This window comes from Zea mays, chromosome 3 (genome assembly GCF_902167145.1).
Source record: "Zea mays cultivar B73 chromosome 3, Zm-B73-REFERENCE-NAM-5.0, whole genome shotgun sequence".
Taxonomy (NCBI): Eukaryota; Viridiplantae; Streptophyta; class Magnoliopsida; order Poales; family Poaceae; genus Zea; species Zea mays.
This window is the reverse complement of record NC_050098.1, coordinates 220943176-220956349: the sequence shown is the minus strand read 5'-3', so window position 1 is coordinate 220956349 and position 13174 is coordinate 220943176. Positions and strand designations below refer to the sequence as shown.

At 44.2% G+C, this 13174-nt stretch overlaps 2 protein-coding genes across 3 annotated transcripts; both read left to right on the top strand.

Moving 5' to 3' along the window:
* Window positions 1-373: 373 nt before the first annotated feature.
* On the top strand, window positions 374-6003 carry LOC100285064 (uncharacterized). 2 transcript variants are annotated; one of them, NM_001365431.1, is made up of 7 exons: window positions 374-420; window positions 794-869; window positions 979-1027; window positions 4881-4997; window positions 5080-5219; window positions 5373-5478; window positions 5611-6003. In NM_001365431.1, exons 2-7 carry the CDS (start codon window positions 808-810, stop codon window positions 5755-5757), a joined length of 621 nt encoding a protein of 206 aa, NP_001352360.1. In that variant the 5' UTR covers window positions 374-420; window positions 794-807; the 3' UTR covers window positions 5758-6003. The 2 variants fall into 2 exon arrangements, with proteins under 2 accessions (NP_001352360.1, NP_001151431.2); NM_001157959.2 differs by lacking the exon at window positions 374-420 and adding an exon at window positions 457-574 and having other exon boundaries at window positions 5611-5903.
* A 3977-nt stretch (window positions 6004-9980) lies between these two features.
* On the top strand, window positions 9981-12971 carry LOC100274597 (carbonic anhydrase). The gene is made up of 7 exons (NM_001159433.1): window positions 9981-10053; window positions 10400-10458; window positions 10562-10610; window positions 11745-11861; window positions 11963-12102; window positions 12258-12363; window positions 12502-12971. Exons 2-7 carry the CDS (start codon window positions 10403-10405, stop codon window positions 12634-12636), a joined length of 603 nt encoding a protein of 200 aa, NP_001152905.1. The 5' UTR covers window positions 9981-10053; window positions 10400-10402; the 3' UTR covers window positions 12637-12971.
* The last annotated feature ends 203 nt before the right edge of the window (window positions 12972-13174 follow it).

The following is a 13174-nucleotide window of genomic DNA, read 5'->3' as shown; positions in this document are numbered from 1 at the left end:
TTCCAACTCACCCGGTGCAAAATTTCACTTGTATCTCCCACCTCGATCGATCGGTGTCGGACTCAGAGGAAGCGAGCGCCATTTGTTGGAAATACCTTGTCCACAAAGGCCGCTCTCAGGCGTTACTGACGGTGTCTCTTTCTCTCGCTGGCACGATTACACGCGTCTTGTTGCTAGTAAACTGTACCACGAGAGAGAGAGAGAGAGAGAGAGAGAGAGAGAGAGTGAGAGGGCCGCATCGCATACATACATCCGTCCGGAGATAAGAGAGGAGTGGAAGAAAAGAGGAGAAGGTGAGCAGCTGCCTTTGCCTCCCGCGTGTCGTTATAAAAAGGATCGGAGCGGGGGTCACCGAAGGCGTCCAATTCATCCACCTTGTCCGTCCCTCCCTGAGAACCAGAAGGCCACCCACCTTCCAAGGTCCGTCCCCTCCTCCCCCCCTCCCTCGGCCCCTGTACCATCCTGCACACACTGCAATCTCCGTCCATCCCTCCGTTTCCTTTTTTCCTCTGTTGCCATCAGTTCAGTAGTAGCCTGCAGCTCTCCCACCTTCTCGCTGCGCTGTACTGTGCTGGTGCAAAGAAGATCCCTGTTCCCGCTTTTAGATCACCTTTGTGCATGCTTTTCCCTGTGGTCCGTGGGCGAGGAGGCCAAAAACTGCATCATGCCCCTCGCCCTCTCTCTCTCTCTATCATGCTGCCTGTATCGCAATCACGAGCGAGCAGGTTGGTCGTCTTTCTGGAGACGGCGAGCTGACCGGCCGACGGTGTCTCTGTGGCTGTTGATGTTGCAGGCAGGGGAGGGGCCATGGACGACCCCGTCGAGCGCTTGAAGGACGGGTTCCACAAGTTCAAGACCGAGGTCTATGAGTAAGTCAGTCCCCCTCCTCTCTGTACCCAGAGCTAGCTGCTGGTTTCGATCCCATGGCGCTTGCTTTCTTTCTGGAATTCTGAGTGCCCCGTTGGCCTTTTCTCGCAGCAAGAAGCCGGAGCTGTTCGAGCCTCTCAAGGCCGGCCAGGCCCCCAAGGTATGTGCTACTAGCCTATACTACCAGTCTACCATGCGTGCTGCCTTCTCTTCTAGTCGCTAGCTCCCTTGTACGCCGCCAAGTGTTTTTTTTTTTTTTTTGGCTCTAGCGGCTCCGGCTGGCCGGTTACTCTGTCGTACATACTCGTAGCTCCCGTGATGCCATGCCCAGCATAGATCCCGGACGGTTAATAAGGCGAAACCGCGTCCCGGTTTTTCGGATTCTCCGTGGCCGTGGGACTCTGTGTAACGCCCGAGACAAGACTGGCCCCCACATGACAGATTCGGTTGCCCAGCAGCTGTCCTGTCCAGGTTGAGGCAAGCTCTGGCTGTGCTCAGAGAAAACCGTGTCGCTGCTCTAGCTCTGTAGCTCATCAGCGTCCTTCCCAGGCAGCATTGCATTGCACTCACTATTCATCGTCCACCCCTGTGTCTGTGTCCCAGCTGGGTGCGCAGCACGCAGCCTTTTGCGCCGTTAGCGAGGTCAAAGTTACAGTAGAGTAGAGAAAAGGAAACGGGTTGTCCTGCTTGCACGGCTTAAAAAACTGACGGCGACAGCTTGTCGGCACTTGCGGCCAATTGGTAGCCTGCTGGATATGCAAAGAAATGACAGTAAGTGGGATACATACATGCATGCATCATCGAGAGCAAAAAAAAATCATTTATTAGAGCATCTCCAAGAAACTAGCTAAATAAATTGTCAAGCTAATGGCATGTTTGGTTTCCTACCTAAGGCGCCACAATCTGCCTAACCTTAGTCGCTCGAATTGAAGAGCTAAGGTTAGGCAGAAAAGTTAGGCACGTTGTGGCGTCTTAGGTAGCAAACCAAACAGCCCCTAAATTTTAGCTACTTAATAGCAAAATAGCTCTCCAACAGGCTAGCCATTTAACTTGACAAGTTATCCGGCTCTCTAAATTGACTCTCTCACTAGCCAAATTTGGCTAGCAAATCTCGCTAGCCAGACTAACTTGCATGTTGGAGAATCTGTTAGAATGAGATGTTATATTTAGAGTTTAATCTTTATAAAGTGACAAATAAAGAGTCAAATAGAGAGTAAAAAATAAAGAGTCTTTTGGAGATGCTCTTAACAACTCCCGCTGTGCCGCGGGCACTATCCCGGTCCCGGGTGGTGCTCTGCTCACCCATGTGCTGCGCTGCTGATTTGCGTTTGGTTCGGTAAACTATTGAGACGATGCTGCCTTCTTCCCTTCCCTGTATATAGGCTCACTTTGCAGATGACAGGATATAGTTATGCATTATTAGTATATCGATTGATTCTTCCTTCTGTTTCCTAGTATATAATCTGGTGACACAATCTTGCAAGTGCCGACAGAGCTTATTGCTTTAATTTATGGGAGTCTTCCCGTGCACCTAATTGCTAATTACTTTATGAATGCATTCGCGACCTCATTCTCGAATATTTGTCGTCCGTTAGCTCATTTTTTGAACTAGAACACAACAAATAAAGAGAGATTGGAGGGAATACTAGTTTTCCTCCCCGTATTTTTTTTTGTAGAACTATGGAGAAACGTGGAATTGGCTAGTGCCAACGTCGAAGTTTACTGGAGTCTGGATATACCATTCCAAATTTGTGGTTATTTACCAAAAGACACCGTTAGTACTTATTTTATTTATTTATTTTTAGTTTCGAGGAGATAGATGGGAAAATGCCCTCTTTTTTTTTTGGGGTCCCTGTCTTCAAGCTGTGGCATCGAACACCATTGTCCTCCCCTCTGCCTTGACGGTAATGCTTAGACTAATCATAATTCCAAATGATGCCATTTAGCAAAAAAATACTACTATACTAGTCAAACATTATTTGCAGCAAAAAGGAGAAGATAAAAGCAATCTAGCTCGATCGGGCGCACTGGGTCAGTGGGAAACAAAGAACTGTTGAATTCTTTTGCTGAACATATATATGGCCACTTCCATTCCATCATTGCGTTTGAACGCCAGCGACAGACGGCCGGTGGTGACCAGCCATTTCAGATGTCTCGTCATTTTGAATTTTTTTCGTTTTGTTTTGTTTGGCACTCACAGCACAAATTAAAGAGACGTGAGCCCCAAGTCTCCTTTGCCTAAATAAGTATGATAGAACAGGCTAATGTGCGTGGTCCAGGTCCAGTCCAGCCATGATTAAGCACAGGCCGAGGCCCCCCACCGTTGAGCCATCGATCGACCGGTCCTGTCGTCGTCCTGCGGTTGCCAAGCACTGCCCCGTCGCTCGCCTCACGGGTACCCTTTCGTCGTCAGTATGGTCTGGACTAGTGCTGAGAATCTGGGCCGGGTTTTTCGGGCCATCACGAGCACGGCCCGAAAATAAGAGCCCAAAGCACGACCCGACACGAAATAATATGGGCCGGGCTAGCACGGCACGAAGGCGAGCCTGAGTCGGGCCTCAAATTCCGACCCGTCGGGCCCCCGGCACGGCCCGCATAGATAGGCCGGGCTTGGGCCGGCACGGCCCAATTAAGTCCAATCTGTTTAATTTCTTTAATTTAGTAAGATATCGACTTTATATTGTTGTTATAGTTAGAGTTTATGTGGTTATATGATGTTAGAATTGTTTAATATATTTAATTTAGTAAGCTATGAACTTTATATGGTTATAATATTTTGATTTTATGTGGTCAAATATACGGGCTGGGCTTGGGCCGGCACGACCCAACGAAGGCACGTCGTGGTTTAGGGCCGGGCTGGGCCACTGTTTTTATACTTCGGACTGGCACGGCACGGTCTAAAAATTGTTTGAGCTTTCCTGACCCGAACCCGTTTGACACGAAGCACGATAGACTTGGGCCGGGCTGGCCCGGCAGCACTAGTCTGGACGCGTCTTCTCCCTCTCGATCGTCCCCTTGCTTGCAAAAGCTAGGCGCGTAAATGTTGGGCAGGGCCTATTATTGGCTCGTTGCTTTTTAGCATCGTCGAGAGAACACTCTGTATTCGCATCCATATATATATCTCTCTCTCACTGTGATATCTCGCTCCTAAAATATACTACTAGAAGACAATTATTTTGTATCAGAAATCCTGAAAATATTTATAGATAGATCGCTAGCTCCAACCGTTTGTACACTTTGTTTCTTCCTTTCGTCTACAATCTCAATCGGTTGCTTTATCCTACTTCTTTTCACCTCCCACACGTCCTTTTCAGCCTTTCGTCTCTGAATTAATTCCGGATCGTCTCTGTGCGCCAGATTTGCACACGATTATTAGATTGTTTTTTTTTCTCATGTGCGGAATGACTGATAGTCAAAGCAGTTTTTAAACCTTACAACAACAAAAAATCTAGAATAGATGCGAGTTTTTAAAAATTCCTGAAGATGGTCTCACATGAAATTAGTCGTTCTCGGTTCATTCGTTCACGCATATATATGTATGAATGTATCCTCTCCGCCTCTCCGGCATTTGCGTGCCAACTTGTCCAGAAATACTCCTTTGCGTGCTGTTCGCCTGTTCCTTGGCAACACGGAAACCCAGCGTAGATTATCCTCGTGGCAACTACTAGTACTAGTATCTATAACACGGAGGAACCTTCCTGCAGCCTGGATTTTCTCCATCCTGCCCCTGTAGTACGTACTAGTAAAAAAAGAGCATTGGAACAAAGACAGGCGGGTCAAAACTCAAAAAGAGTTGCCGGCTTTTTAGGTGGCAGAGCGTGCAAATAAACCCACCACAGCCAAAAATCCTCCACTCCGATCCACTGATGAGATGCTCGGGGCCGATGATCTGCCTACCTGCTTATCGATAAGAGCCATGGGAAACCGATCGAACTTGGTTTTGCGTGCTCCAGTCCTCCCTCTTTTCGCCGACCTGACGGTGACTGATTTCCCCTCCGCCTGCATTGTTGCAGTACGTGGTGTTCGCCTGCTCCGACTCCCGCGTGTGCCCGTCGGTGACCCTGGGCCTGCAGCCCGGCGAGGCCTTCACCGTCCGCAACATCGCCGCCATGGTCCCAGCCTACGACAAGGTATCTAGTTTTTTTTTATTTTTTCCTGGCTCGGGCGCGCGGACATTAATTAATTGACAGTTCGTTTTCGTGTCGACTGCAGACCAAGTACACCGGCATCGGGTCCGCCATCGAGTACGCCGTGTGCGCGCTCAAGGTGGAGGTCCTCGTGGTCATTGGCCACAGCTGCTGCGGTGGCATCAGGGCGCTCCTCTCCCTCCAGGACGGCGCACCTGACAACTTGTAAGTCGTCGCTCGTCACACTACTCACAGTGAAATATGTATACGTTTCATTTAGATCCAGACAAACAAATGAAGAAGAAACTTGTGCGCTCCGTGTGTCATGATAATTCTGGTCTCACTATATATATTACTATTTAAACTTGTACCCTGCAGCCACTTCGTTGAGAACTGGGTTAAGATCGGCTTCCCTGCCAAGATTAAGGTGAAGAAAGACCACGCATCGGTGCCGTTCGATGACCAGTGCTCTATTCTAGAGAAGGTACGTACGTGCACCACACGCACGAGTAGCTAGTTAGTTGTTGCGTGATCATCGAATATATAGATTCGTTTTTTTTTTTGCTCACAAAAAACACGTACTGCACGTTGTATTTCTTCCCGAATGTTTCTGTAGGAGGCCGTGAACCTGTCCCTGGAGAACCTCAAGACCTACCCCTTCGTCAAGGAAGGGCTGGCCAACGGGACGCTCAAGCTGGTCGGCGGCCACTACAACTTCGTGTCAGGGGAGTTCCTCACATGGGACAATAAGCAGCCATCGTGAATCTATATATATACACTACATGATGCATGTTCGTATTCAGCATGCAGCTACATACATATATATATACCGGATCACCCAATGCAATGTGTGAATGTGTATTGTGTAATAAGCAATACCATATATTCTACCATTCTACCGCTTTTTTATTTTCTAACGCCGAGCATTCATGTACTGTGTATTTTATGATGACCGCCCTGTGTGCTCGTCAAAAGACATCTGCTATATATAATCATCTTTGGCGAGATTAATTATTACGAAGCCAACTAGAGATGGTCAAACGGGCCGCCCCGACCCGATAAAGCCCGGACCGTTTTGGGTCCGATCCATCAGGCACGGTTAGAAAACCGAGCCGATCCATCTAAACCTGCGGGCTCGTTTTCCTGTTCGAGCCCGGCCCGCGGCAGCCTAAACCCGTTTAGCACGGGAAAAGTGGGACAAAAACGGGCTAAGCGGACCGGTAAGCACGGTTTAGTGCAAAAAAAGTGGGTTTAACGGGCTTAGAGATAAACAGGTCGTGAGCCCACCGTGCCTAGTTTTTTGTCCGTGCCCAGCCCGCTTATTCGTATCGGGCCGGCCCGGGCCCACATAAAACCGGGTCGTGCCGGGTTCGGATCGGGTTCAAACAACGGGCTTCGTGCTGGGCTCGCGGTTATTGACCATCTATAAAGCCAACTATGCCCCTTGCACCTTGATGCGTTTAAGAGCTTAACTTTTGACTTAAAAGCGATTTCAGAGATGCGATCTAAATCGTTTTTTATGTAAAATATGTAGTCCAATAAGAATTTACAAAACAAAATATAGTAGAAGATTCTAGATGTGTTGGCTAAATGACCGAACCTTGTCTTAGAACCAAAAAAAATGTAGTTTAAATTATCTTTTAATCAAGTGTTACTTTTGTGCTTAATATATTTTTGTTCATAACTCTCCTTTCGTATCTTAATAAAAACAATCAATTTAGGTTGTTGTAGTGGAACTGGAAGCCCGATGACCCAAGATAGGATAGGAGTGTGCCCAAATTGGACTCCAAATTTTAAAGCAATAAACTTAGTCTATCCAAATTCTAAACAACGAAAGCACCTTGGCACCTAACTTTTTTTTTAAAAAAAAAATACTATAATGTGGTCATTACAGCCATCACCCTACCAAACCAGACTATCACCATACACAAGTCCTTATAAGCAACGTAACTAAAGGATTAAGCTAACAACGTCTATCATGAGTTTCACACGCTTTTTTTGATAGAATCTATGAGATATATTACTAATTACAAAGATAAGCTCATGATCACACTACGAAATGCGTTCTTAAGTACAAGAAAAAAGTTTCATCTCAAGCACTGATATTGCAAGAGAACCAATCCTAGTTGTCAAAGATCGAAGAGAACCAATTCTGAATACAAACCAATCATAGTTGTCACACAAGAGAACTTGCAAACAAAAAACTACAACAAAAATTAATGCAGGAAAGGTAAACAGGCAAACAAATTTTTCCTCTGTTCTTGGGTTGTCGCCAGTAACCCCTGCTCTGCATTGGACCACCGAAGTCACAAAGGCTTGGTTTAGTTCCTCGTAATGAATGCTCCATCCGTTCTAATTTATAATTCGTTTGACTTTGTTATTCCAAGTTTAATCGGCTCGTCTTATTCAAATAAAATATAATAATTATTATTTTTTATATCATCTACTATATAATATAGTTTAAGTATGTCTTTGAATTTTTCATTTTTTTCGCAATTTTTTTTAATAAGACAAATCAGCCAAACTTAATAAAAAATCAAACGAATTATAAATTGAGATAGAGTACATGTTTGCCATTACAACATGGTATGTTTCAATACCATGAACACTTATTGGAGCCTCCCCATAACTTCGTCATCAAGAAGGTCAACACAGAGTAATAAGTGGGCAATGAATATGGATGTTATCACCATAAATTTCATTCAATTGTAATAATCGAATAAAAACGATTGTATCATGGCCACCTCTACTAGTGCCTATGGATGGACTTGATGGCCGTTGCTGTGCCCATGCTCGCATTGCCGCAAAGCTCACAATAGGCCTACCACTAAGCTTATTGTGCGCCCGCACTCTAGTGGCCAGTGGCCACTGCTGAGCGTGGGTGGGAGGGGGAGCTAGGGACATGGACTCGGAGGGTGATCTTTAAGGCCAGTTTGGTGGATATGGAAATGCAGGGGTTTATGGGGATAAATCCTTAAGGGCTTGTTCTGTAGCTCTCAATCCATGTAGATTAAGTGAGATTAAGTGAGTTTAAATTCCAAATAAGTCAAACAACTTCTTATTTTTTTCTAATCCTATACAATCAATATGTAATGGGAATAACCAAACAAGGTCTAAATAGGAAGGAGATTCATCCCACGGACCACGTTCATTTCCATGTCCACCAAGCTGAAGGAAAAAAACCATCGTCATAAAAAATCGTGCATTCTAGAATAAACCTAAATCTATAGGAATTGAACCACATATTAGCGCTATCCAGACCATGTTACCACTTACTATAAAAAGTTCCTATATACACTCATTGAATGCTTCTAAAACGCAATAAGACTAAATAAAACCTCTCCATGTGGGCTATAATAGCTTTCCTACAAAACTCACATGTTCTGGGCTGTTTGATTTCTAGGGACTAATTTTTAGTCCCTTATTTTTATTCTATTTAGATTGCTAAATACAAAAACTAAAACTTTATTTTAGTTTCTGTATTTGATAATTTAGGTACTAAAATAAAATAAAATGAAGGTAATAAAAATTAGTCCCTAAAAACCAAACATGCCCTCCATCGTAGTCCACTTAGTATCCATCATGCTCCTCATCATTACTGTACAAATAATTTGTAGGATTGATAAAAAAGAGTTCTAAAAGAGACACTATGTTGTTGATTATAAAGGCTTGACTTTTATAGTGCAATCTCTCAATAGTTAATAAAAACCAATTACTAAGTGTGGTTTTGTTAAGAAATCCGTATGCATTTTCCCTCTGTAGTAAGTATAACACATGATCACCGCTGCTACGAATTCTCCCTCTAAAGCTCCCACCAGATTGAGGATTCCCCTTGATTTTCTGGCTATATACCTATATCTATATCTATATCTATCTATCTATGTATCTATCTATATATCTATCTATCTCTTCTTCTATCTAAATCAAAGAGTTAAATAATTCTTCTGTCTATTTTTTATATTTTCTGTAATGCATTGATGCCCCTCACTATTTGTATAGTAACCTGCCTGGTCATTTGGACTCACGGTTCATGCTTATTATACGAGTTAAAATAACACATGCCCATTAAACAACGATCACTGAAAAAATCTCTAAGCAACAAATCATCCAAATGACTATGTAACAACCTATGCGTTTGCTAGTCCCTTTCCTATGCATATAGCCTTCCTAATGTATCACGGTACGTACTCCCTCTATTATGAAATATAATATGTTTTGATCATAAGTCAAACTGTCTTAAACTTAACGAAATTTATAAAAAAGGAATGATAATATTTTTGGCATTGTATAAGTTTCATTAAAAATATTTTGTAATACCTTTTTATAACTTACTTTTTTGATGCAGTAGAAGTTAATATATTTTCTATAATTTGAACGAAACATATATAAAGTGAATTGACTTAGAGCAAATATAAATATGCTTTATCGAAGACTAGAGATGACAATGGATAAATACCTATCAGATATTACTATCTCATATCTATACCCACGACAAAAAAAAGTTTACCCCATCGGGTCAGCCATATCCACCGGTGGATATGAATTTACCCTATACTCATACCCCCTATACTCATACCCACGTGGATATATGGCTCACTCGTCGGGTCGTCCGTACACACAAAGTTTAAACATATATCAAAATAATATATTATACAAACGAATTATATCCATCTAATTATTATTACACAAATTTTAGCATCATTCAATCACTCATTCAACATCACCATAAATAATTAAATAAAATAGCAACACTAGAATAGTATCAAACAACACCCATTGCCATCACTATGAAAGACGTCTCGATCATGACGGGTTCGCCGTTTCCCGCGTCCATCCATCGGGCCGGCCTGTTCCGGCCGGAGTGGGGCGGAGGAAAAGAAGGCGAACCGCTCCTTCTCGTGCGTGCCTCTCATCTTCTATAAAAGCGGCCCCATCGCGAGGTAGCTCTACAGAGCGAAACAATCCGCAGAGACTCGGAAGTCGGAAAGAATCCCTCCTGTTCTTCGTCAACCCTCCAGAACCTGCTCTCTCTTCCTCTACGAGACTACGACCGTGTAAGGTCCGTCGTCCTCCTCCTCCCGTGCTTCCATGCATGCATCCATGATCAAGCCTATCTAGCTGCATGCCGCTTCGTGCGCTCTCGCTTTCTTTTCGTTGCAAAGCAGATCCTGCATCCGCTTTACATCACCTTCCTGCATGCTTCCTTGTGGCATCGTCCTCATGTGTGGGGATCGATCGGACAAGACGAAAAGCCAAAATTTGAACGGCCCTCACAAATAAAGAAATCCGCTGACGCGTCGAAGATTCGAGAATATTCGGGCACGCTCTTGTTGTGGATGATGTGGGCGAAGGTTGTCGTCGACCCGCGATTAATTGATTAATTTGCGGTTACGTCGTTCTTGCAGGACATGGCCGTCGAGCGCTTGAAGACCGGGTTCGAGCAGTTCAAGGCCGACGTCTACGAGTAAGCAATTAGCTAGAACCCTGTGTGGAATCGATCGATGTGTGTTATGCGGATCAACGAGTTTACGTGAACTGATCTTGTGATCCGCCTCCCGTTTTGGCAGCAAGAAGCCGGAGCTGTTCGAGCCACTCAAGGCGCACCAGTCGCCCAAGGTACGGTGTGTCCCCTGGGATCGTCAGATTTTCCTCTGAGAGAAACGAAATGCTATTTCCTGTTATTCTACGAGTATTGCGTCCAGATTTTCCAAGCCGTACCGTAATCCAGTGAATTTAATTTCCTGTTATCCTGAATTTAATCGGATTTTTTTAATATACAGTATTTATCTAGTATCAATCATAAATATTGATATCTTTTTTTATCAAACTAATCCAATTTTTAAAAATAGTTTGACTTATAATACCTCTTGGAGCTTATTTGTTTTGGAATGGGGAGGTGCAAGTAGTTTAGTGCGAGTTTGCGTACCATCGTTTCTTATTATTAGAGTATGGCAGAAACCAATTACTACTATACTACTCTGCAGGAGATACAGATGGTATCAATTAATACAATAATTTAGCTACTTATACGTTTGTAGAAATATATATAGGGCATGTTTGGTAATGCAGTTTTGAAGCACTATAGTTTTAAAATAACATAGTTTACAATTACGCATAACATAAATACTACATTATTATATTGCCGTAGTAAAACCAAGGTGCTGAGTGGAGTTTTCAAAACTCCAAAAATACTATGGTTTCAGATAAACCATAGTATTTAAAATTGTGTTTTACTTGTATCAACCAAACAACTTTTGACTTGCAATACCATTCAATTTTGAACTTTTTATTGTTTTTTTTGCGTTGAACTTAGTAACACAAATCTTATATTATTAGTATATATTAAAAGAGTGATAGTCAAACCTAGGAAAATCTAACTTAGAATAACTAACAGATGTATATGCTTGTGATGAGAGGCAGTAGCAGTTTCTTCCTTGATTTCCTTCGCTCGCTCGAACAAGATCATTCCATACGTTTTCCAAGCTTAGCCATATGCTGGCTTCACTTTCACCCAAGCTTTTAGTTCCTATCCCAAGCTTTTTTTTCTCGTTTAAGGAAGAGACTGAGAACATAAAGCGGTAAAGCAGGCCAGCTAGCTGTTTTTTTTCTTCAAAAATAGTAGCACCTTTTCTTTCTCCCTTTTATTAGTATCGGAATCGGAAGAGTACATACTCCGCCGGGCAGCTGTTGTTGATTGTTCTCTGTTGCCGGCTTGTTGCCGTCCATGAATTGGCTGCTGCATGCATGCAGTACATGGTGTTCGCCTGCTCCGACTCCCGCGTGTGCCCGTCGGTGACCCTGGGCCTGCACCCCGGCGAGGCCTTTGCCGTCCGCAACATCGCCAGCATGGTGCCGCCCTACGACAAGGTGAGCACACGCGCGCACGACGCATGCATCGTACGCCTCCCCTGGTAACAACTGTGTGTGGCCTCTAGCGACTCACGCGTACTATTGTCGATCGACTGCAGACCAAGTACGCCGGCGTCGGCTCCGCCATCGAGTACGCCGTCTGCGCCCTCAAGGTGGAGGTCATCGTGGTCATAGGCCACAGCCGCTGCGGCGGGATCAAGGCGCTCCTCTCCCTCGAGGACGGCGCGCCCGACAAGTTGTAAGCACACCGGCCGAACGAACGAACGATTCAGACACTGACGACGACAGCGCTGGCGTGTTCAAGCTGTCAGTTTCTTTCTTACCGCATCACCTTTTCTGTTGTCGTTGTTGACGAGAGCCTGCGTTGGCTGTTGTTTGATTGCTCTTGTCCAGCCACTTCGTGGAGGAATGGGTCAGGGTCGGCGCCCCGGCGAAGTCCAAGGTGCTGGCCGACCACGCCTCGGCGCCTTTCGAAGACCAATGCTCCATCCTGGAGAAGGTACGCACTGCACACGCTTTGTCTTTGACCGCACTGTACACACGCTTGTAGTTGTATTGTATGCTGTGTGTGTCGGATGGATCTCTGAAGAACACGACGTTTCGATCTCTGAATACTTACCTGCTTTCGTCTTTGCAGGAGGCCGTCAACGTGTCCCTTGAGAACCTCAAGTCCTACCCGTTCGTCAAGGAAGGGCTGGAGAAAGGGACCCTCAAGCTGGTCGGCGGCCATTACGACTTCGTCAATGGAAAGTTCGAGACATGGGAACCCTAAGTGGCCATATACGTACAAATACGCCCCACCGGACTTATTAGCTGCGTGGAGTGCTTAATTATTTGCCGCTATATATACACATATACCGGAATTTACCGGTGAGAACTATACTGTTGTAATAATAATAGCGGGAAAAAATATTCTTTGCATCTGGGATACAAACACACTTTTTTACGAATAGAAGAAAAATAAATTAGTAAGGGATTAATTTATAAATTTGATCTGTTTTTGTGGGTTTGCCTCTAGGTAGTGGATGTGAGAGGCTTCAAAAGAGTGTTTGTATCCCGAATACAAAGAATTTTTTCAATAAGGAATACCTGTGTTATTTGACTTCTAATGCTGAGTTATTTTTTTTATATTATGCATAATTTGATCAGCGTGCGGTCAGAATACATCAGCCATGTTTATAATATCTCACACTATTCTCTGTCTTTCTGTCTCTCAAATGCTAAGTCATCCCCTCAAAGAAAAGAACCGCTATGGAATGGTGTATTTTTTTATTTAATTTCTAAGGAAATGTCTTCTCCATCGGTGAAAA